Raw genomic sequence first — 23,788 nt, 5'->3', positions numbered from 1 at the left:
GTCAGGAACAGACAGGTATCACAGGGGCATTGAGTAGGTGATGTGATTACATAAGCTTAAATGATCTTTCATCTTTTCTCCTCTTTCATCCCTCTTCAAAGACATAATTAGTGTCACAAAAATGCTCAGAATACTGACATCAGAGTCATTCTTCCTGAAGCCCACTTAACCGGTTTACCCCACGGCTGACTCCAGGTCCAAACTCACAACGTCTGCTATACCTTTCATACCTTCAGAGGTCGGATGAACCTTTTTAATCTTAAAGACATAATTTGTCCAAACGAACCATGACTGGAATCGAATTCTGACTCTTACATCTTTATTTTATATTATTTATTTTATATTATTTATTTTCATTCTTTAGTTTTTCCATAAAATGTAATTTACTGAGATTGAATGTCCATGTGAATTGTTACTCTGAGAATTCAGTTAGTGAACTGTTGCATCTGGGTTGGAGATTCCTAGAAGCCTTACCTGTCGAGTACATGTTCCCCAAGCAATGGGCGGCACCCCACCTGCAGTTTCCGACTGTGTAAGTTTGGCATCTGGACATGTATGCCTCGGGCACAGGACGTGTTCTTTTCGAGCACATTGGAGCTGCGGTTTTGAAGCCGTACAAAGACTTAAGAGTTGAGACTATAATCCCGAGCCATGCCGTAAAATAACCAGCTCGCATTAATCCTTCCCTTAATCCATAGACGGTCTGTTTTATTGACAATAAAAGTTGTGATATGTGTAAATACACAGGTACCAAACACACATCTGGATGGCTTCCTAGCACGTGTGTCAGTCTGTTTGTTGAGAAAAGCCTGTCAGATAATCTTATTTGATGCACTTTATACTCAGAGGAGGTGTGAGAAAAGTGCTTAGCTCAATTTAACCGTGCCAGAGGAAGTCGGTCAGGAGTCTGTTTCTGTTTCTGTGCACGGTTGTGTTGAGCTAAGCACAGGATTGTGTAGAGGTTGTGTACATAGCACTGAATAACTGGAAGTATCCTGAATGGTTATGCAACATAATAAGGTTTTACGTGATAAGTCGTGTGTTTGTGTTTTCAGGGAATAACAAGGAAGAGGAGGAGGCCATGATGCAGGAATGGTTCATGCTGGTCAACAAGAAGAACGCTCTGATCCGCAGACAGAACCAGCTCTCTCTACTGTGAGTCTAAACAGACATATAGACCTATAATATGTTGAGATCCACACTTGAAATGATTTTCCCAGGGGACCTAAGCCCAGTCAAAAGGTCGGGCCCCTCATTCACTTCCACCCTCCCCCGACGGCCCTTCCACCGCAAGACCCCATATCAGAGCTGAATCGTCTGCAATAATGTGATTTCAAAGACTGTATTATTCCAACCATTATGAGAATTGGATCGACCCAAAAAAGAGACTCGCCGTCTAAATAGCAATTCATTCACCTAAGAAAAGCTATTGTGGCGATATCTGACGTTATTTACACTTTTTTTTAAATACGTCCAATCATTTTTCTTCTAAAAAGATGATCATATGAATTATTTTTTATCATTTTCTTTTAAAGTGACAGCGAGATGTATAAAACTCTGTCCGGCTGTTCGTTCTGCAAAGAGAGCGAGCGAGCCAGCGAGAGAGGGTGAAGAAAGAGAAAGAGTTTCAAAGCTCTCACAAATGACAGATTGAAGTATTCTAATCACATTATATCACTGGAAAAGGGCTTTTTAAGTGCTCAATTAAAAGGGCCTTGATAATTTCTTTCTTTCATTTCTTTTTAGTCACTGAACAGGCTGTGAAGGACAAATTCTATTAGGGACCGAGTTACCTCGTTTCCAATACATTTGAAAGTGGCGAAATTTAATTTGCTCCTCGATACCCCACCCACCCCACATTTCTGCCCCTGTTCTCGACCGAGCGGCCCCTGTGTTCCGGTTTGTGTATCACTTATTTGCAGTAGATTAATGTGAGGTAGGGAAGGTGCCGGCGAGTTCACGAATCAATGTTTATTAAAGGTTTCTTTAAGTGTTTAATGATTTCGTAATTAACATATTGATGAACTTTTACAACTTGCCCAGGGAGAAGGAACATGATCTGGAGAGACGCTTTGAGCTGCTGAACCGAGAATTAAGGGCAATGCTGGCAATTGAAGGTAAGAGGGAGTGAAAGAGGGATTTGGAGGGGGGGTATTGAGAGCCTCACCGTGAAAGACAAAGATCCTCTCTTGCTTAATTAAACCTGCCCGCTACTCGCTCTTTGACACCTCAGACATCGCCCCACCCACTACTGACTGTTTTGAAAACGGTAGCGATTGTTTTACCGCCCTCTGATAAGATTCTTGAACCCATTCTACATACGTTTTGGTCGGAAAATCTAAAGGAGTACATCAGGAAACGCTGATGTCATTTCCACACCTGTATATTAAATCTCAGTGCCCCGGGCACAGGACGTGGTGGCGTTTATAAGCTTTTCGAGTGCGTGTTATACAGAAAGGTAAGGAAGGTAAAAAAATAAAGCCTATTGTGTGGTATCAAAGTTGTCTGGTTAAGTTTAATCCCTTTGACTGTGTCCTCTTTTGCAAAATGAACCTTTTTGAATCAATGCAAATTGATTTTACAATTCGATGGTGACCCGCTCACCCCTTGGCTAGCCATGGTAATTTCTTTCTGCACCTGATAAGCTAGCTGATCCATCATAAATCAATTCTAATTAGTTAGAAGAGGTTGACAGTGGACATGAATAGCCAAGCAGAGAGCAAAGCTCCCCGTACGATTTTGTTGCAACGCTGCCGCTGGCCTGGCGGACACCACGTGGTGGGGACAACCGTGTATGTGTTGTTCCGTGGTCTTGTTGGCCCGTTTTTGCCGTCAAGGCACACGTTTAAAAATCTCTGATGCAGATCAACACCCTTGAGGTACCCATTTTTTCATTCTGTTCCCTAAAATGGATTCCTCCATGCTGAGAGACTCTGTGATACCGAATGCTAAGTCGAAAACAGAAACTTAAGCTAATGTTCCAATGTTGAGGTGCTTCGGCCCTGTGTTCACTTATCAGCCAACACGTTCTGAAAACAGGAAATGGAGAGACTTCCAAATATTGGTCTTGGATGTGCAAGGGTGAGAGGGCCAGTCCACGGCAGTGGTAATTCAGTCCCCGCCGCTTGTAACGGCCATATCAGTCCACACACTGCTACCTGTTGAATTATCGCTCTCTCTCTCTCACACACACACACACACACACACACTTTATCTCCATTGCTTCCTCTCTTTCTCCCATGAGGCTCAGCACTTGGCATTCAGAGTCAGGGTGTTTCTGAAGCGAGTCGGAGATAGTTCTGAGCTGCTGGTGAGGAGGTTTGTGCATCAGTTTCTTATTTGGAGCCCCGACGGGCTCTCGCGCCCAGCCAATGCAGACAGGTAATTGCTGATTTGCTTGGTCAGCTGATGACATTGGAAGTGCAGCGCCTGGGTCGTTCAGACAGGCACACACATTTCTCTCATATCAGCACACGCTCTCACGCTGATAGAGGAAAAGACTCACCCCTCCTCGACCCCGCGACTGTGCGGAGGACAATCTGACCCGGTGTGTGTCTGAGACAGGTGTTATTAAGTGATGCTGGTACAGATGTCATAGAGAGGTTTGCGTAGCGTTTTGTGCGTTATAGATGTGTTTGTTTGCTTGCGTTTGTGTAAACAATCACAAATGATTCACTTTTTAATTTAAATGTCATATGTTGACAAATTTGTATTAAATGTATTCATATATTTTGGCATTATGGGCTGTCACCATATTACAATTTTACCTAAAAGAGTTCACAATAATATTATTGTAGTATTTTTTTAATTAGAGAAATAAATGATAAGTCATATTCTTTTATATTATTTTGTATTTTCTCTTTTTTTAGTCAATGAATCCCACTGTAAATATGAGTGTATGGAAGCAGAAGAAGGCAAAAATGGGTAAACAATTACCACCAACTATATTGGAGTGTCAGCTAGATTGACAAATTATTATTAATTAGTAAATTATTTATTGTGACTTTTTTATGTTTAATAGAAACATTTAATTTATTTGTTTTCATTTATTTTGATTCTTATTATATTTAAATTATAATATAATTTCATTTGTAATTATATTTAATAGTTTTATTTGAATTAATCTGATATTAAATGCGTAGTATTTACACAACATCAATAATCACGGTTATTAATGTCACGGTTCTTGACATTACTGGTATATTGAGACACCGCTAACCGTGTTTATAAAAATAAGATATTATTACTTACAGACAAGTTTAGGTTACACTTGATGCCTGTTGCATTCAGCTGTAGATCTGAAGCCCTCAACGTCAGAAAGAAAGGGAACAACATAAACAAATATTTAACACGGTGCATAAAAGTGGGTTGTAAAAAAGGATTCGGTTAAAGGTCTAAAGCAAACAGGGTAAGTGTTAATGTCAGCTAAACGATAACCCCTTCAGACTCGGCGGCGCTATGGGAGGGAAGGAAAGTGGCACGGCCTTCCACAATATGCCATGAGTCTTATTTCTCTGCCTCCAAATTGATCCTTTTTGCCCTTTTTATCTGCCTGCCATGCACACATACTTTCTCTCAAATTCTTCTTTTTTTCCTCCCTTCCGTCTCCCTGTCTCTTTCTTTTCTCAAATGCGGTGCACTCCGGGGCGTTATATTTGAAAGTGGACGCTCCTTTTGCAGAGGGATTTCTGCATAGGTCCCCCAGTTTTGTTGTTACGGTTTTATATGATAAGCTTTTTTATATGTTTAAAATCAATATGTAATCCTGTGCAAGGGCTTATCCCCCTACAACCCCATTTGTAAATCTATTTGAGCTTTGTTACATGTCTGGGCGGCCGTATTCCTCGGATTGATTGGGTGCAGTGTGAGAATCCTATCAAATGGCCGGCTTTGATGATGTTGCAAACTCTTTCAAGATTGCTAGTTGACTGGAACTGGAGATAAGGCAAGACGGCGGTTTCTTCCTCGCCACTATTCACCCAAATCTGTGTTCATTTCCATTTAGCCGTGCGTTGAGCGTTTGACTCTCATGTCCAGTTTTACACAGCCGTAGCTGATAGACTTTTCCATTCGGGTTTCTTGTCCTTTGTTCTTAAAGAAAGCATTTGTATTGCCATATTATATCGTTTTTTTGTGTTCTGTATACAGTTTTTCATAGACATTTGTGTATTTGGTTTGTTTTTGAGAATGTGAGAATTTGGATACAGCGTGGTTCAGATCAAGGGACCGCTGTCTCGTCACTCTCCTTGTCATGCTTCTCTATGTTGGTCTTTGTCCCATTCCCAGTTGGCCTCCTTCCAGCTCCTTCTTACACTGGCGCTCCCAGGCTGCCCACCGCTCGCCCAAATCTGCTGTAATAAGATCATGCATTTTTCCCTGGATTCCTCCAACACTACTTATTTTCTGCTTCACCTCTGAAAAAAACCTTATGTAACCAAAAGCATCTCCAGCAACCCCAGAAGTTTGCTCAGCTCTCCACATGCTAAAGTGAGGGCGGTGCGTGTGAAGTTACGCATGCAGTGATCTTTAAGCAGAACTCTGTGCCTTCTGAAGCTGCAGAGCAGGTTGCACTCTTGAATAAATTTTGCCGTGGAGGAGGGTCATGGGGATTTGAACCAGCGCATTCTTCTGTGGGTTGTGAGTGCTCACATGGTTACCATTGGTGTGCATTGTTAGGGTTATCTGAATAAGCACCAACCATGTGAGTTTTAACGTGATTGCCCAGGGCAATGAGAGAGAGAGAGAGAGAGAGAGGGGAGTAATCCAAAAAGGATTGACCCCCCCACTTCACCACCCCCCCCCCCATCCCAAAGCGTCCATACATCTCGTCTTCAAGGAAGAAGAAGAACAGACACCAGAGGAAGAAGGCAATAGCTTCCGAAAGTGTTGTCAGGGTCTTTTTTTGATGGGTTCCGATCACTCGTTCACTCTGCCATGTCCCTCAGCGTCCAAATTCATTGTTTACCTTCTTAATGAGAGGGGCGGCACCGCTCACGCTTGATTGACAGCTGCATGCGGCCTCTGCCGGAGGTGCAGGGGAGGATCTGTGGCTTTTTGGCTGGGAATGCTGAAGGGGAACAGGAGGGAGGAGGTAAAGAGTCGAGGGGCTTTTTCTTCTCTCTCTCTGTCTCTACCTCTTTGGGACATGCTGAAGTTTTTGTTGGTCGCAGCCTACCCTCCAGGCAGGTCTTTGTGAAGTAGGCATTGTCGTTTTTGACGGAGGGGTTGCAGAAACGACAGAGCGAATTAAGGGGGGATATAGGACTAGTGACGGGACGTATGGAAGGTGATGTAGGATAAACACTGTGGAAGAGGAAAGTTCCGGTCTGTGAGATGTTAAGACGAATGTTGTGATAAGAAATGACAGACCTTTATTACAGAAATATTCTTTCTGATTCAACATTAACATAAACTAATTTCTGTATAGCAAAATGTGCTTTTAAACAAAAATGTCCTGAAGGGTTTGTTCAATTTCCGTAAATGCATTAAAATAAATCCTGTCAAATATTTTGTGGTGTTCTCTTAATGTTCGCCTCTAAAGCCCTAATCAAAGAACACTAAAGACTTTAGTTTAAAAAAAAGGCTCTGCTGGAGGACAAATAACTTTCAAATATTGAAACTGTATTCATTTTGCCACCGTGCTTCACTTCAAAGGCGGAGAGGTTAAATGCGAGTGTGGGGCAGACCTTTCAGGACAAACGCTGCTCTCAGCACCACACTGCAATTTCACGCAACCAGAGCTGAAATATTTATTTTTAATGAAGTACACTTATTTTAAGGATTGGCATTTTGGAAGGTCGAACGTGCGTTTCATCTTTACAGCTCTTTAACAGTATAGAGCTTGTGTTTTGTGCAGCTTTGAGATTTCAGAACAAGTGAAGAGTTAATTTTACATGCGTGTTTTGTCAGTGTGTGTGCATGAGGGAGCACTAATAATGCAGTGTAAAGACACAAGTACAGTCTGTTCTTACAGAGGGCTCAAGAATAGGCCTGGTAAGATAACTTCCCCTTGGCTGTGAGCATGGCCTAATCTGCACTGGTATCAGTAAGGCCTGATCTCGTCTGCCTGGTTGATATTTCAAACCCGCTGTTGGCAGGGGTACAGGACCGGGTCACCTCACAGAGAACCTTTGCAGTAGTCAGACATTTCATTCATAAAATACTATTCATTTTTTAACACATACTCGTATTTACACATCACAACATTTTCTCTTGATTGTGTTAGGTTAGGTATTCATATTCAATTGTGTTATCAGATGTCCTCTGACTGAATTCCACTGTGTGGCTGTTGTACATACAGGAAACCTGTGGGTGCTCTAGAGCTTCACAATAACTCAACAATATAAAGTCATGTTTACTGGATTGTGATTAGCTGTCAACGTCCTTGGAATGTTTCTAAAATGTTCTTTCTCGTCTTCCAGACTGGCAGAAGACAGAGGCGCAAAAGCGCCGAGAGCAGCTCCTGCTGGATGAGTTGGTCATACTGGTCAACAAACGTGACGCGCTGGTCAGAGACCTGGACGCTCAGGAGAAAGAGTAAGTCCACCTGCTGCAAGGCATTCTGGGATAGCAGAGGCAGGATTAGTCCTTTAGGTGATTCCAGGGTGGTTCAGAGAGAGGTTTTAAAGGCCACAGAGGTGTTTAGGTGTTTTGTGTGTGTGGCTGTGAATATTTCTTTGATGCAGTTCACACACAGCACAGGTCATAGTGCAGGTGGCATTCTCCTGTGTCCCTAAGCATGACCTTTGAATCTTTATCTCCTGTTTGTGTTTGCTGACAGAGCTGAAGAGGAAGATGAGCACCTGGAGAGAACCCTGGAACAGAATAAAGGCAAGATGGCAAAGAAAGAAGAGAAATGTGTTCTTCAGTGACAGACATTTGCCCAGCACAAATATGCTAAAGGAGAAAAAATGCGTACGCAATACAATGTGTTAAAATGTATTTGTGTCATAAAGACCACAGCATACACTTTATTCTTGTTATTTTAAATCTTTACATGTAGAATTTTTTTGTTATGGCAACACCAGGAACTGGTGAAGGCCCACAGATGCATTCTGTTCTGTGAGTACCAGAGAGATTTTGTTTCACATACACACAAAAAAAACATTATTATTACTGTTCTTGTTTTTATTAAGTTTGGTTTGTTTGATTTCATAAACAAGGTACTTACTGAACTAATATCGGATGAGATTTGAATGTGTAAAACTTTCTGACTGAATGTTTTAACTGTTGTAATTCAGAGATGGAACACAAACTTCAGAATGTTCTCCTTTCCTACAGGAAATGATCACTTAAGGTTTCTTACAGCCTATTAGAGTTTTGACTTGGAATATTTTCCGTTGTTGAATAGGATTGTATTTCCAAATCATATTGTATTTCAGTTTTCAACAAGTTCTTCTCTAACAAGAATTTCTTGCCCGTCAAATATTTTGAGAATGGGCTTATTCCATTTTAAAAACGTATTTTGTGTTTTACTGGGTTATATTTTTTAATATGTTTACCAACATTTAAGAGCTTGACATGAATGAAATACTGCGAGCGCTTATTATACAAAAACAGTCATGATGTACATTTAATTTGACTGTTTAAGGCTTAAAATCTTGAAAATATCTTTTCAGAAGCAGACACGATCGGAGTAATTTATTACTGTTTGAGACGTTTTTAAAGTAACAATCTTCACAATCCTGTACATTTGCTTATAAGGACTTAATATTTATTGTGTAGTCAGACGGCAGGAAGAAATAGGCTTTTTCTTGTTCGCATTTTTTCAGCTTAACATAACATTTTTGTGCATCACAAGTTTATTTATTCCACTGTACTATAAATATCACTGTTCAATAAAACCAAAATGATTTCATACTCGAATTAATCAGCAGTTGGTGTTGTTCATGGATTTGACCTTCTGTTTCTAAAGCAGGTTTTTTTTTCGTCTAACACTTAATAAACTCCGAAACCATTAGTGTGAAAAAAATCATTATTAATTCTGAAAATGATATAATTTAATTCGTTTTAATGGCAATTATAACAATTTGGGTTGTTTGATGAATTGCATATTTTTCTGTTATTATCAAATCGCAGGTCTAGCGTTCTCTCTCTCTAATTTAATAATTTCGTTGAAAACAATTAAGTTCTGTCTGTTGTTAAAACTAGCTTCACTAACGCCCGTGAAGACCCAACACTACAAATCGTTTGTTTACCAATAAATTAAACCAGTATACAAGCACTCAAAAGTGACGTCAAGTCCGTTCAAATGTGCTTTTTTTGTAGAAAATTCCCCTGCGGTTTATGGTTATTTATAAATGAATGTTTGCGATTTGCTTTATTTGAGGTCGTTCCTCAGAGGGAGATTAAGGCAGAATCCCTCTGTCCAAAGCATCTGTTTTCCCTCATACATGTGAGAGACTCTTTACACTCATCAAAATAGGCATCACTGCAGCCTTGCGTCCTCTATTTAACGAGCAAAATAAGTTATGACAGCTGACGTCCTCCCGTAGCCCTTCTAATACTTTCACATTCATTTGCTGACGGTTTCTCCGCTCGGGTCCGACTGTACATTCGTTTTCGCCTCGGGCGTTTTGTTTTTGTTTCATTATTTAGCAGTTTTCACGAATGACTGTAAACACTTACTCACAAACCATTACACCGCGGCAGAAAATGACATTTGTTTGTTGCCTTAACTAATCGGAGAGTTTGAGACCGTGAGAGGGTTTGAAACGCATGTTATAATTTGATGCATTAGACCTGTGGCGAGGTCCGTGTAATCCCGATGAGACGGTACCGTGGTGCTCATATCAAAATGACCGCTTTGAACTGTTCTCTAGCACATTCAGATGCAGACAATTTAATACACGACATATTTCAGTATATCTGATTTATCAATGTGAAACGAGGCGTAATATTTTACATTTGGAGTAGGCTTCCTATAATGTTTTAAGCAACTGCAGTCATTTTATTCCACTTTGGAAAGGTTTGAACTAAAACTTTTTTACTTTAATATTTGAGTGCCTACATTTTGAGCCTTCTGTTTATTAATTTGTCTGAATATTTTTATTATATTTTTATGTTATTTGTGGACTTGTTCGTTACCTTAAAAATAATGTTTTAATAGCCTATGTAGACATCAGAAAGTTAATTCCTCTGTGGCATTTTCAACACTTCTATCCTAGTGTTTTCATACACGTAAAACATAAAAAATACATTAGCCTAAATAAAAAAACATATTGACAATTTGTTCGGGTCGATCTAGATCACATGCAGTGGCATTGTCAAAATATACAGTTTCCTTACCTGATTGTTGCCTACTATTGTATTCAGGCTCAAACCGTTTGTGTATTTTTGGTCAAAAATGCCATAAAAAGTGTTCTTTCAAAGTTTTATCAGAAGCAAGTAAGTGGCATAAAGAGAAGCGCAGTTACTGAAGCGACAGCCGAGATGCGCGAGTCCCAGAGCTCGTGCTGAGGATTCAGCAGCTTTGAAGTCCACGGCCTTACTTCAGGTGTTGACTTCACGAAGCCCCTCGACCGCTGGATATCCTTCCCAAGTCCTAAAGTAAACCCGGGGAAACGGTACCCAGACTTCTGTCGTATTTCAATATCGTATTTTATGCATCATCGTTTTAATAAGGACCGACAACATCGCCGACCCGCTCCCATCCTGCCGGCTAAAGAAACCAAACTTTTCCCCCTCCTCTTCTCGCCTCCTCTAATCCCGAGATTTACGAGCTCAGCATTTAGAAAATTCGACTGCAATTTGGGATTAGACAAAATACTCTTATTACAAAAGCTTCTAGCAACCTGATAACTTGATACTTGTTCTGGGTTTATCACGGGGTCTTAGCAACATCAGGGCCCAGAGAATAAACCAGAAAACGGGCAAAATGCAGGAATTATACATGTCTTTTGTTGTGTGTTTGAGGATCACATTCTGTTAACGACCCCCTGCATATTTTTGTCCGTGGAAGTGCTTTAGGAGCAGGTGGATCTGCCTTTTGGGGGGGCAGAGCCAGTGTTGCTTTAACCAAGCACTATAAACATTTAAAATGCGCGTTCCCTGTAGCCATACTTCTAAGAGCCTGAAATGGTGCCGCATCCAATAACTTTCTCTTTAGTTTTTCCACGTCTATTGGCGCTATGACCGCAGCATCTATGTTACTCCCAAGAGTACTTTTGTAGATGACTTTGTTGATCTATAGAAGAACGTGTAAAGCCGCCCTTTGATTGGATGCCCCATATAGTAAAAATGTAATTTCGTTTCTCTGGCGGTCACTTGCTTTGAACATTAGGTCGCTTTCAGCTCAGGCCTCAATTAGAATGAGTTGATTTTGTGAGATCAACAAAAGGACCGAGCGAAGCCTTATTAAGATCTTCTGAGCCTTTCAGAAACAGTTAAGGAAACACCGCGCCCTCCGTGATATTCTGTTACCGTATTTTATTGGCATTTCTTTGGGAAAATGAGGCTTGAAAGGTGCTTTCTTTGATTCTCTGAGGCTCAGACTCTCTCTATGTGCTGATTTCGTTTCTTTTCTGGAAGGGCCGAGTTTTTCTTCACTCCCTTTCACGTTTCCCCTCCGTCTGCCCATTAAACTTTACGCACACTATTCTGCAATGTAATTCTAAGTGGGGATTAGCCACTCATTAATATTCATGAGGCGGTGTAACACTAAAAATGAAAATAGATAAAGTGGATAAATTTAACTTTTTCGCTGCATTTTATCCCGCTTCAAATCGATGGACAACACGAATCCTTCCCTAAGAGTCTTAAATTCTGTATTAAACAGTTCCTTGTAAAATGTGCGTGCTGTCAGCCATTTCAGCAAAGGCCTTGAAGCTATCCTATATTTAACCGTTTACATGTTAAATGAGTTTGGTTATTTGTCTTGGTTTAACCTGCGTCAGTTATTTATTGGTTAATTAATTTGAGTGACTACATTTTATTATTCAAACTTTGTTTACAATTTCTTTTAGAGATGTGCCCAAAAAGATAAGTCGCAAAAACAGTAAAACAATATATCAATTAAAAAAATTATACATTTGCCACAACTTAACCATTTAAATAAATTAAAATTAATCGCGTTGTAAAGATGTCCTGCAACAGCATACGCCTTGCAATGTTTCAATATTTCTTGCACAATTTTCACAATAAAGTTGACTTTAAGGGAAGCCAATATTATGATATATTTTCTCCGATTTTAGAAAATATCGTTTTTCCACCGCATCTTTCCTTGATATTTTACGTCTCAAAATTCTAAAGATTTATTTGGACGGTTCATGTTTTTGATGTCTTTAGTCGGAGCATGGTATGGGCTCCGTGGATGCTTTACCCGTGGATTGGTTGATCCAGTTGTCAATCATTAAAATGGACCACGGCGATTGGTTAGAGGGGGCGGATCTGCAGGTGTCCTACGCTCTTAGAGAGGCAGGGTTAGGAGAAGGTGATCAATCTCCATCCGTCTACATTAGCAATCACCTTAAACTAGTGACAGACACGAACGAGCAAGCCAAAGCAGACGAGTTTGATGTATTTGGTTTTAAACACCGGGAACACACTCTGAATACGCTACAAGTCCAGCCTTGGCCAGGCACGTGCGTTATATCAACATTGCTGTGTATCTGCAGTTTTGACGAGTTTTAGACACTATTTATTCGGCGAGAGATTTCATTGTTTAGCTGCCTTCCTGAACTCTTTCACTGGTGGATATTTTTATCGGCTGGTCAGACTTCAAAATTCAGCGGACGAGAAGGACTTGGGGGTTCTGAAAAAGGTAAGACAAGTGCGCAGTTTGATTTTGTTTTATTATAACTTTATCGCTACGTTTTCGTGTAATCAAAACACAAAGAATATATAGTTAAAATGAGTGTAAATGTAATCGTTTTGGTACTGCCACATTTTCGGTTCGTCACGACTCTGTAGCCTATTTCTATTTTGTACGAAATAAGGACTTTTCCAAAGTTGTGTTGATTCCTTTTCCTTACGTCGGTCTTGTATAGTCCTACTTGACGCAGTAAACAACAGAGTAAATGTTTCTCTTCGCTGTTTAAACATTCGTACTAGTTTTGTAAAAATAGGTTTATCGCCACAGTTCAAAATAACTCGCTTGGAGAGTAATTGGATAGGCGTGATGTGGTTTTTGTTAATTTATTTTGACGATAAGACCACGAAATGAAGGTGTTTCCCCAGAGGTCTAATCTGCATTGTAATTGAGTTAATTTGCACGTAGATGTATTCTTTCTAAATAGTCTTTACAGAGTATAGAATAAGCAAGCAATGGATTGGAATACACAGAACTCTGAGTGGTTCGGTTCTCTCAGCACGGGGCCCATCCATATTAATTTCCCCTCGATAAACCAGTCGGCTCTTAAATTTGGTTAAAAAGTGACCAACAAAACTAATACGACTTGTTAATGAAGGATTTACGTTTTTAGAATAATCAAGCAATAGCTTAAAATCACCGATCAGGGTATAGGCGACTTTCTGTGTTTGTAACCAGTATACTTTTCTATGGTCTCAGGTAGGTCAATATAAAATAAGATTTTGTAAATCATTGCAGTGAATGGATTTTACATTTTTACACAACACTAAATTCAGTTAGGCCGTGAATATCATGTTTATTAGGGCCACATGTTTTGCATTTATTTAAGTAATTCGTACAGATTTAGTTGTAGGCCATTTTAAGACAGACAAGCTTTCGCTGCGCCGTAATAAAAGAAAAATCCGTGCTTTGTCAAAAGAGTGTATCTACTGATAAATATTTTTAAATGGTTTTATTTTTGACATTTTTATAATCAACAGAATCTCAAAGAACAGGAGGTCGGCATTATTGTAAAAACTTTTCCTCTAAACACGTCTGTCATCCCGTTTACGTTCAATGCATAATTCTAAAAAGGGAAAAAAGGTACAAAATCTAATTTAAATACAGTCATAAAAAGATCAATACAAATAAGATAATAATTTGGTACAAAAAAGTACACGTAGAACACTGCAATTATTTGTAAGTTTTTAATTGATAAATGACGTCCACTGCATCTTCGCTCCTTGATCTGTTTTTTCTCAGGAAAAAAATATTCTTATTATTTTGTCATTGCTATTATAAACCTATTAATAAATAACCTACAAATTATTCTATCATTGATTTTAAACGTGTACAACGTGTTGTCTGTTAGTTCTAATTCAAAAGATTGGATAGTTCTTTTCTACCGGTAGACATTTCTACCGGTACATTTAAAAGCTATTTCATTTACTTTATCTCTCATCCTTTAATTTCCTATTTGCAATACTTATGCTGATTTGTATAATAAGTGTGTTTAATTTCAATTGAATTTCAGTTACTTAATTTGGGTCCGTCCTTCGGCAAACTGCAACATCGGGGGAAATCGAACTATTGGCAAGATCTGGGGGGACCCGTGACTGCCTCTAGCATGATGTCATACCTCAAACAGCCCCCCTACGCCATGAACGGCCTGGGGCTGAGCGGGGCGGCTATGGACCTACTGCACCCATCCGTCGGATACCCTGGTACGTACAGTAAGTTACATAAATGAGGAAGTGTGATTAAGATTTACATTTTATGTTAGCAACTTGGCACTTACAGAAGGTTGGAATGAATTTAATTTATTCGACGTTTTTGAAATATTGCTTGGCAGAACACACTGGGCCTAACAGGATGATTGCGTCATAATTTTACAAGAGAATAAATAATCAGTAAACCACAGAATATTCTGCACGGGAAATACCGCTCTATAATTACTTTGAACCGTTTTGCCTTGGGAAGAATTCTTTTTCATTTCCGAAAATATCCCTTGATCCCTCAAGTTTAGGGTAAGGTGTGTAAAGAGTTTTTGTGTTTGTCGCATTCACACTATTTCTTTTTTTTATAATGTGTACACTCACTTTTATGTCTTGTTTATTTTGCAGCAACGCCTAGAAAGCAGCGGCGGGAGAGAACCACATTTACGCGCTCGCAGCTTGACATTCTTGAAGCGCTCTTTGCCAAAACTCGTTATCCGGACATATTTATGAGAGAAGAGGTGGCGCTGAAAATCAACCTGCCTGAATCCAGGGTTCAGGTACGTGTAACCACAAAACGTTTATTGGCATTTACTCCAACCAAAGTTTCTTAAGTGCGTTTAATTGTTCGCTAATGGCAATTCTGCCAACACATAGTGTGCGTTAAACTCAGCTGCTCCCCCTACTGTTTTCCTAAAAGTTCGTATAGTTCTCATTATTGCAATTATAGACTCGTAGGTGTTTATTTAATTGGCTTATGGTGGCAAAACTAGTTATACAACCACAGCAAAACTACGGTTAATTATTTCTGTCTGTGTTTACAGTGACACATGTTTGAATTATGTTTTGTGAAGGGATTATAGATTTCATAGAGGAAGTAGAGTTTAAAATTGCTCCAGATAAAAATATTCTCTTTGTTCAGGGCATTTGTTTGCACATGCAGAGAAGACTAAAATGTGATTGTAAGGCTTTTGACTATATCGTGAAACCAACACGTGGCTCATGGATGTTTCTAAGAGGGTCAGCAGGATTAAGGTCCACCTAAAGGCGCTTAGCAGATGAAGTAAATGAGGAAATATAAAATTCTTCCTCTAGTTCACTGTGGATTTTGGATGCGAATAATGCTTTGCCGATGTGACCGGAGGGCTAAAGGAGAAACCCTCCGTCAATTTCTCAAGTAGTTTTATTTGCTCTTAATAAGCATGTGAAACAAAACGCTTTACACGGTCAGACCCTCCTTCCACTATTGAATTACCATCTCTGCGAGGAAACTCAATAGGCTGCTATCACCCAGCACTGAAATTAGATCCACACAGTAAAGCAGAAAGGACCTGCATGCAAATTAATGCCAGGAACGGCTAATAACTAGCTATTTTCCACTCTGATATTGCACAATGGCTCTCCAACGTCCTTCAGACACGCACAGAAGGTCTCCATAATCATTTAATGGAGCTCTATGTGTTTGTGTGTAATGGACTCGCCTGCTGTTGCATATTTATATGTCTGCATTTTGAAATGTGTTCTTTAAAGATAATATTTACCTAAAGATTTCAAAGCATATTTTAAGCATGTATGTTTTCATATTCACAGGTGTGGTTTAAGAATCGGCGTGCTAAGTGTCGCCAGCAGCAGCAGAGTGGCAACAGTACTAAAGCTCGCCCTGCGAAGAAGAAATCCTCACCCACCCGGGAGAGCACAGGTTCGGAGAGCAGTGGCCAGTTCACCCCTCCCGCAGTCACCAGTGCTGGCTCTTCCTCCTCCTCCTCATCCTCTACCAATAACACAGGCATTAGCAGCACCTCTACCTCTATCAGCACTGTCTCCTCAATCTGGAGCCCTGCCATTTCTCCAGGCTCTGCTCCCCCATCCGTATCCCTGCCAGAGCCCATCGCTCCCTCAAACGCCTCCTGCATGCAGCGTTCCGTCTCGAGCACGGCCGGCTCCTCCTACCCCATGCCCTACAACCAGACCACTGGCTACAGCCAAGGCTACCCGACTCCTTCCAGTTCCTACTTTAGTGGGGTGGACTGTGGCTCCTACCTGGGCCCCATGCACTCCCACCATCACCCTCATCAGCTCAGTCCCATGACGGCCTCGTCCATGCCCACACACCCTCATCACCACATCAGTCAGTCTTCAGGTCATCACCACCATCACCATCAGGCCTACAGTGGCACTGGCCTGGCCTTCAATTCATCTGACTGCCTGGATTACAAGGAGCAAACGGCCTCCTCCTGGAAGCTCAACTTCAACACTACAGACTGTTTGGACTACAAAGACCAAGCATCTTGGAGGTTCCAAGTCTTGTGATCTGATTTTTGACCTTTTTTTAAATGCCCTCCATCTCTGTTTTAAAAGTGTGCTGAGTTTTAAGGAGAAAGATAAATATATATGGACTTTCAGATTTTAACAATAGTTAGATGTTCCACACATTTTTAAAAGAAAGGAAAAACACAAATTTGTGGAGGGAAATGAAGGCTAGTTTTACCACCTTTGACACTGAAGAGACTTGAGGGTTCTGGTACTGAAATGTTCCGCCGCTCCACACTCTCTTGCCTGATCTGGATTACCGTTTTGCTCCACGGGACACTGAACGCTCAGCGACCGTTTTACATCCACCTCACAAACTCTGTACAGCTGTTTCGTTTTCTAAATATGGTTATTTTTTAGGATGACAGATTCTAGTCAGCTTAATGGAGCTGAATTGTGTACATATGTATTTGGGTCAGTTGCATTGACCATATTTAGTTGGTGTTACTGGATTTCAAATGTTTTAATAAGATTTTGAAACGACTTTATGTAAATCTTTTCCCAAATAATCCAAAGATAAAAAATTGGCTGGATTTATTTGATTTACTGAGATCCCGTTTTTGTTACCCTGGAAAAAAACGAATCAGGATTTTATAATGAGAACATGTCTGGAAAAAATAGAATAAAATTTTGAAAAAAAAAGAAAACAATAATACGTTGGAGATTTAGTTTGGGCGATATTTGGCTATGATATTTTATTAGGTAAAATAGCATTTGAAGATTTTTATGAGGTGAGACAGGGCACGGCATGATTTAAAATTGTTTGATGCATTTAACAGCACTTGACTTACTTGCTTAAATCGACAAAGGATCATGTGGATGAGAGAAAAAAATGTGGTTTTAAGGAAAGCATCCGGTGAAATACTGAATGTATGCAGGCGCAGATCATCACATTCATGTCCGTAATAAAGATAAGTTAAATTCCAAATTTTCACATGACTTCTGACTGGGATATGTCCAATTTTAACACCCAAATTTCACTTTATTGTTGCAAATGTTTTCAACGAATAAATAAGAAAAATAAATAATTGTTCAATTATGAAGCTTCAATATTTTTGTTTGACGTGGGCTGTAAAACTTTTTCTAACACGAGAGATGAATGATTCTTCGTAATGATAATCTACAATTAAGTTATTAATTTATGAAGATGAAAATTTTACATCGCCAGTGTCACATTTTTTTTATGTGGGAAAGATGATATTTTTACTGCTGCTAATAATCCAGTTGTTTGTCGTGGATGTGGATATGGATGCTGTAAATGTGCAGTTAGTAACATTTATTAAAAGGAACAAATCGTAGACTGATTTAACCTCTTTCTGCTGGTCTTTAAATATGTATAATCCGTGTTGGGCAAACTGTGAAGGGCCACTGCACCGCAACATTTTTTAAATATTTATTAACGCATTTGATCGGCTCGTAATTGAATGCGCGCGTGATAATTGCTTCCCAGCTGAATCTCCGAGCGCTGTGGAGCACAAGAGCGTTTCGCCAAAATAACCCGGAGCTATCTCGCCTCTTCTGATTCGGTAATGACGTGGGTGGGTCTGGGTTAATGGGTCAAAAGCAGGAGGGAGGCAGTCGTCAGGCACTGGGCCATTAAAGAAATAGCTGCAACAAGGGCTCGGCAAAGCTGTTTAGATGAACGTGTTCAAACAGAAAAAGTTTCTTTTTGGAAGAGTGTGTAAGTAGTTTATACTCTTCTACAAGTAAATGCTCCACACAAAGCCTTATCCCTATTTACTTTCTGAGTAAATACATGATGAAAACCTATTTTTATTTTGGGATCTCGCATAAATACATCGCAGCACGCATGTGCACTTGGAAATATATAGGCCTATTGAAATAGGTACATTAATGCATAAAAGCACACTGCGTTTTCAATGTTATTATGGTGGCATAGAAAATAATTTTAATAAGAAATTAATAAGGCTTTCGCACGACTTCAATCAGCTTCACTGTTTTTGTGTGCTAATTATTGACATGTTGTCCTGGCAGCTGAATCAACACCTCGCTCAGGAGAACATTGCGTCTATTTGTTTTATGCGCTCGCATTGGGACGCAACCGCAGCTCAGCGACACATAAACATAAATGGATTTGTACAATTTGAATCAAACAAACATTTGCGTCCTGTCTTCCCATAGGGAATAATTTGAGGTGCTCGGACACGCCCTCGCGTGGAGCACCTGCTTCAGCCCGAGGGTTGACAGACAGAACGAACAAGTCCTTTCTCTCTGAAATACACCGATGCATTCAAATAAAACTGGCATGATTCGGTCGACTTGATGGGTTCATAGTAGGCTATAAACTTTGGTTCACGCTTAAGTAAAGATGCTTTTTAGGGCTGAAAAGAAGTTGTAATATTTTATGTGGCTAGACTTTTGTGCGATGCAAAATGTAAAATAGTAGATAAAAGAAATATTCTTGTGAGAAATTCAAAACAACAAGAGCGATGGAGCGAAGTCACATCGTCAGCGAAACAACAAACTGTTTATCAAATGTATTCTACAATAGTCTTCAAAATTATTAATATAAATGATACAAATTAGTCTAAAATGGATACGTCATATGTTATACATTGTTTATCAATTATGGCTTTGTAAGAATAACAATAATTTCAAAATTGTGATTTAATGTTAAATCCTTATTTATAGCTTACACAACAAAGTTATAGCACGAAACTCGCACAAATGAATTGTAAAATAGCCTACATTTATACTTCAATACGGTTTCGTAATTCATATTGCACAATGCAAAGTGTCGTTCATTTAATAGTAAACCAAAATATGAGATAAAAATGTAAAAAGATTATTTAAACTAAACAAAAGCAAACTACTAAAGGTAAAATGCTGCTAGCCTTGAAATATTAAAATGGACTGTCCTCAAAATGTAGACGCTTCTCCAATTCTGGGGTCGCTTTCATTATTGCTGGCACATAAGGCAATCCACTCCTGCTTTACTGATACGCACATACGGCCAAATGTCAGCCGAGTGGTACGGGTCGTCCACAATTGGCACCATATTATTACATGTGAAAACTGTTAAAGAGATTACTGGCCAAAACCATTAATGGGAAAACGGAAGTGTGATGAGCAAAGGCGGTTTACTGAGATGGCGAGATGCTGACTCTGGGACTCTCCGAGTTACGGAAACGCTGAGGTTGAGGAAACCAGAGGAATTTATTCCTACTGTATTGATGTTGGGGTCTTAAAAAACATATGACGGACGAGGTTTTGCACGTCGGGATGGACATTTGGTGATCTCGTAGCTTTATCTATATCCCATAGGACGTGATAGCTGACCACCAGACTGTAGCTGTTATTAAACTTAAACCTTGTAACTTATAAATGATTTACATCATCCACCCACACGTTACTAAAAATTGAAAACTGCGATTGATATATTTTTGAATGATTTAGACATTTACGTGGTAGAAAATACAATGTTTTTCAAGCCATAGAGGCTGGTAAGAGGCCAATTCCCCGATGAATTAACTTGTTTTACGACTCAAGTGTTAGTTGACAAATCATTTAATTCCAGCATTGACATAATTCATCATAACCACCGCAATTATAATAAGAACTGTTAATTACGTTTTAATTGAGGCGAGAACAATTTGATTTTTCTCCTGTCAGGTGACCAGACTGTGACATCACCTAACTGTCTGAAAACGCTTGCAGTAAGCCCGAGGACGTGCTCGCTCTTTTCTGAAGTGTTCACCCTGCAGACACTGGGACTAGAAAACCAGTTGTCCTCTTCTTACACAACCATCGAGGCATTAACGAACCTTTATTTACCTCAGCAATAAAACATTGGGACATAGGTACCATAATGAAAAGAAGAAAATGTGTGGAAACTCAAATTCATACATGAGATTATTGAAGTAATGTGTACCACAAACACATGCAAAAGCTAATCTAAAACTCACTTTAAACCCCCTAGGAAATAAATAATAGGCCTACTCATGTATGCAAAATAAACTTTTCTTGAACCCAATTAGGTGTCAATCACATTTCACAAACAAATCTACAGGATCCAAAACATTCTCGTAATTTGACTCTACACAGGATTACAAGGTTGCCATTGAAAGATAACTGATTTTAGAAATAATCCCGTGTGATTAAAATTAATATTCTTCAGTGTGATCTGTTAAAAAGTGCTTACTGGCAAACAATCTATGACTTGAGGCCAGTCTCATTTAGAAAGCAATAGGATTAAAAAAAGACAGAAACTGACAGATTTTTTGTGAGTTGTCTGGTCGTTCTATTGTAACAAATAAAAGATACTGGAACGTTATTTTTAAAGCACTCTTGAAGTAGCAAAACCCATGCATCAAAGATGTTACACCAGGTTATTTGTTGTTGTAACCAATATTTAATAAACAAAGCACTCAAAGTGCAATAGTCCTGGACTTTTACTTCTAAAGGTTTTGTGGTTTGAAAAAATAGGTTGATTTGGAACTTGCTTGGTTTTCCTCACGTTGTGTTTTTGTGCCACATCCTGTACTGAAGTCTAACAAACCACATACCATTCTCTTTAAGTGGAAACAAAGTTTAGGCCGAAATCTTTACTGATTTGTAAAAACATTTGTATTTTAACAAAACCGAGTACAGTAAAACAATGCAATTCAATATAAAACATAAAACAAATTAATACATTTTCCTAATAAATAATAAACGGCGACAAAGGCTGACCCTTCTATTTCCTATATAAATATACTTCTTTAAAAAAGAAAATCCTCTTAAAATGCAGAGTAAATAGATTACGATACAGTGAGGGATTATGGATAGCTGGGTGCTGTCAGATTAAGTTCGGCAAGCAGGTCGGCGACAGTTCTGACACAGCCGCTGTGTATGAAGACTGTGGGGGAAACGGCAGCCTCCTCTTTAGAGACACGCGCGACGTATCCCCTCTGCATTTCTTCTGCATGTAATCTCATACACCAAACAGGTGGAGAATAAAACCAGCCAACAGTCCAACACATGCCGCACCGCTGATCCTGTGATCAAGGACCAGTGTGCTAGTGTGGCCTCTGTGCCACCATTTCAAAGAAAGTGAGGTGCTGGGTTTTAACTACAAAAAAGTCATTTCTATAAACAGCTTTACACAGGCCTGCATTTACACAGCCTCAAATATCCAATCTGATAATGTGATAGTGACTGACACTTGAGCCTCAGTGGAAAGAGGAAAAACTGTGAAAAAGCAGGTTTGAATACACTTTTTCTTCAACTCGGATGCATACATGAGATTTTACAAACTGTTGATAATGTGACAGAATTTATTTACAAGCACTCAAACATGAAATTATAACAGATAAAGGATTCACACAAAAATATTTTTTATTTGAAATTAGATCAAAAAGCACATTCAGATATTCTTAGGAAAAAAATATATGCCATTTTTTTAAAACTACTTTATTGTTACAAATGTATCTGAAAATATTTATACTAAACCAAAATTAATAACTTTGAGTTTCCCACTCGCCTCAGAAACCTGTCAAAAGATATAAGAATTTCAAACAATTACTTTCAAATAAAATTGAGCTTAAAATATCTTTACAAACAAAAGTTGTACGTTTTAGAGAAACGCATTATGTAAAATTATGAGCCAGAATATAAATCGTTCACAAGACTTCAGCAACAATATAGCAAACTGTGTTTAAACTAAAAAAAAACATTACCTGAGAGTCCGGCGCAACAAGACTGATTTCTACAGATGAAAAAGAAAATTTAATAATTGTGAACATCACCACAAATGAGGATTTCTGAGAGCCATAAAATAAATCTAGTTCTGTGTTCTATCACATCTGATTCAGGTGATCAAACCCTGAGTGCCACTCGCTCAATAATCCCGTTCTAGTGTGCGAATGTGTGTGTAGGTGGAAGTACAAGTATGAAAGCTGTGCATCCTCTGCAGCTCTACTGGAGGAGGGTATCCGCATGGTAAATTATGACTGTGCTATTAGCATTCAGGATTATGCATGTATTAAAATTCTGATGTAAATGCCTGTAATAGCCTACAGTCTGTACTGTCCAATAAATATGTATGGGGGAAAAAGTTTAATTATTCTGTGGACAGAAAAGAATAAAACATTCCTGTTTTAGGATGATTAGCTAAGCACAATGCAAGCAGAAAAAGGCAGTCAACTTGAACCTTTCTTAGAAGGCAAAACAGAGGGGCAGATATCACTCTCAGGGTGTTAATGAGGGAATTATCTATAGCAAAACACACACATTCGCTATAAATTATATCCATAATGCTTCACAGGATAACATGCTTCATCCCAAATACCGAAACAATGAAGTACATTTTTCGAGTGCAATGTTATTCAAATGAAAGCCACATAACATACCTGTGTTTCTCCAAGGCCAGGTGTGTTGACTTGTTAGGATGTTAGAGAGTTCATCCTGAGTGTCTGAGGTCGACATTTCTCTCGACTTACTGTAAGGAAAAAGAAAAGTTATTACTTTCTTTTAGACATACAAATGATGAAAACATGCAATCTCAACTGTACTAGGGCTTACAGGAGATGGGCCTGGATGTCTTTCACACAAACAGCACATCAAGTACATCCCTCATCGCAGAGAAGCTGCGTGTGGGAGTCAGGCCTTTCCCAGGGATTCATGCGTATTCCGTAAACACAAACCACTACCACCAATGCATGAGACTGTGTGAATGTTATCAGTCCCATTGTGGGCTGTGCGATTATGTTTTACGGCCGAGTCTGGCGACGGCGAGTAATTTTTGTGGCTTTTCTGTTTCCTTTAGTGATGCACGCAGCTTACATGGAAAGGAGAGAAAAACAGGCCCACAGGGTGCAACCCACACCAAACAACTAACCAAACAAACAAATACACAGCTACGCATATGTACTGATGCACTCCGATTCTGAGTCCATGCTAAAAAGGACTGCGTAAATTCAAGGATGTGTATGTAAACAGATGTGCGTTGAATAAGACAGGAAATTGTTGGGACGTT

At 39.3% G+C, this 23,788-nt stretch overlaps 3 protein-coding genes across 12 annotated transcripts in view; 2 read left to right on the top strand and 1 right to left on the bottom strand.

Annotated features, from left to right (window-relative positions):
• ehbp1 (EH domain binding protein 1) overlaps window positions 1-8,874 on the top strand; it is a 113,823-nt gene extending 104,949 nt beyond the window's left edge. For all 8 annotated transcript variants that reach the window (XM_079458364.1, XM_079458362.1, XM_079458359.1 and 5 more), the window contains 4 exons: window positions 1,056-1,155; window positions 2,044-2,117; window positions 7,422-7,536; window positions 7,781-8,874. In XM_079458364.1, coding sequence (XP_079314490.1) covers window positions 1,056-1,155; window positions 2,044-2,117; window positions 7,422-7,536; window positions 7,781-7,871 — 380 coding nt within the window. In that variant the 3' untranslated portion in view covers window positions 7,872-8,874. The remainder of the gene's footprint in view (window positions 1-1,055; window positions 1,156-2,043; window positions 2,118-7,421; window positions 7,537-7,780) is intronic.
• Window positions 8,875-12,377: 3,503 nt separating this feature from the next.
• On the top strand, window positions 12,378-18,119 carry otx1 (orthodenticle homeobox 1). Of its 2 annotated transcripts, none has more exons than XM_079459232.1 (4): window positions 12,378-12,760; window positions 14,322-14,511; window positions 14,911-15,062; window positions 16,093-18,115. In XM_079459232.1, exons 2-4 carry the CDS (start codon window positions 14,415-14,417, stop codon window positions 16,810-16,812), a joined length of 969 nt encoding a protein of 322 aa, XP_079315358.1. In that variant the 5' UTR covers window positions 12,378-12,760; window positions 14,322-14,414; the 3' UTR covers window positions 16,813-18,115. The 2 variants fall into 2 exon arrangements, with proteins under 2 accessions (XP_079315358.1, XP_079315357.1); XM_079459231.1 differs by having other exon boundaries at window positions 12,437-12,760; window positions 14,322-14,520; window positions 16,093-18,119.
• A 3,238-nt stretch (window positions 18,120-21,357) lies between these two features.
• The window catches only part of wdpcp (WD repeat containing planar cell polarity effector), a 50,219-nt gene continuing 47,788 nt past the window's right edge, over window positions 21,358-23,788 (bottom strand). For both annotated transcript variants that reach the window (XM_079459508.1, XM_079459509.1), the window contains 3 exons: window positions 23,163-23,251; window positions 22,491-22,519; window positions 21,358-22,303 (listed from right to left, as the gene is read on the bottom strand). In XM_079459508.1, the coding sequence (XP_079315634.1) occupies window positions 22,253-22,303; window positions 22,491-22,519; window positions 23,163-23,251 (169 nt within the window). In that variant the 3' untranslated portion in view covers window positions 21,358-22,252. The remainder of the gene's footprint in view (window positions 22,304-22,490; window positions 22,520-23,162; window positions 23,252-23,788) is intronic.

This window comes from Barbatula barbatula (genome assembly GCF_947034865.1).
Source record: "Barbatula barbatula genome assembly, chromosome: 6".
Classification (NCBI taxonomy): Eukaryota; Metazoa; Chordata; class Actinopteri; order Cypriniformes; family Nemacheilidae; genus Barbatula; species Barbatula barbatula.
Note: the sequence above shows the minus strand (reverse complement) of the source record. Positions and strands in the feature narration are given on the sequence as shown.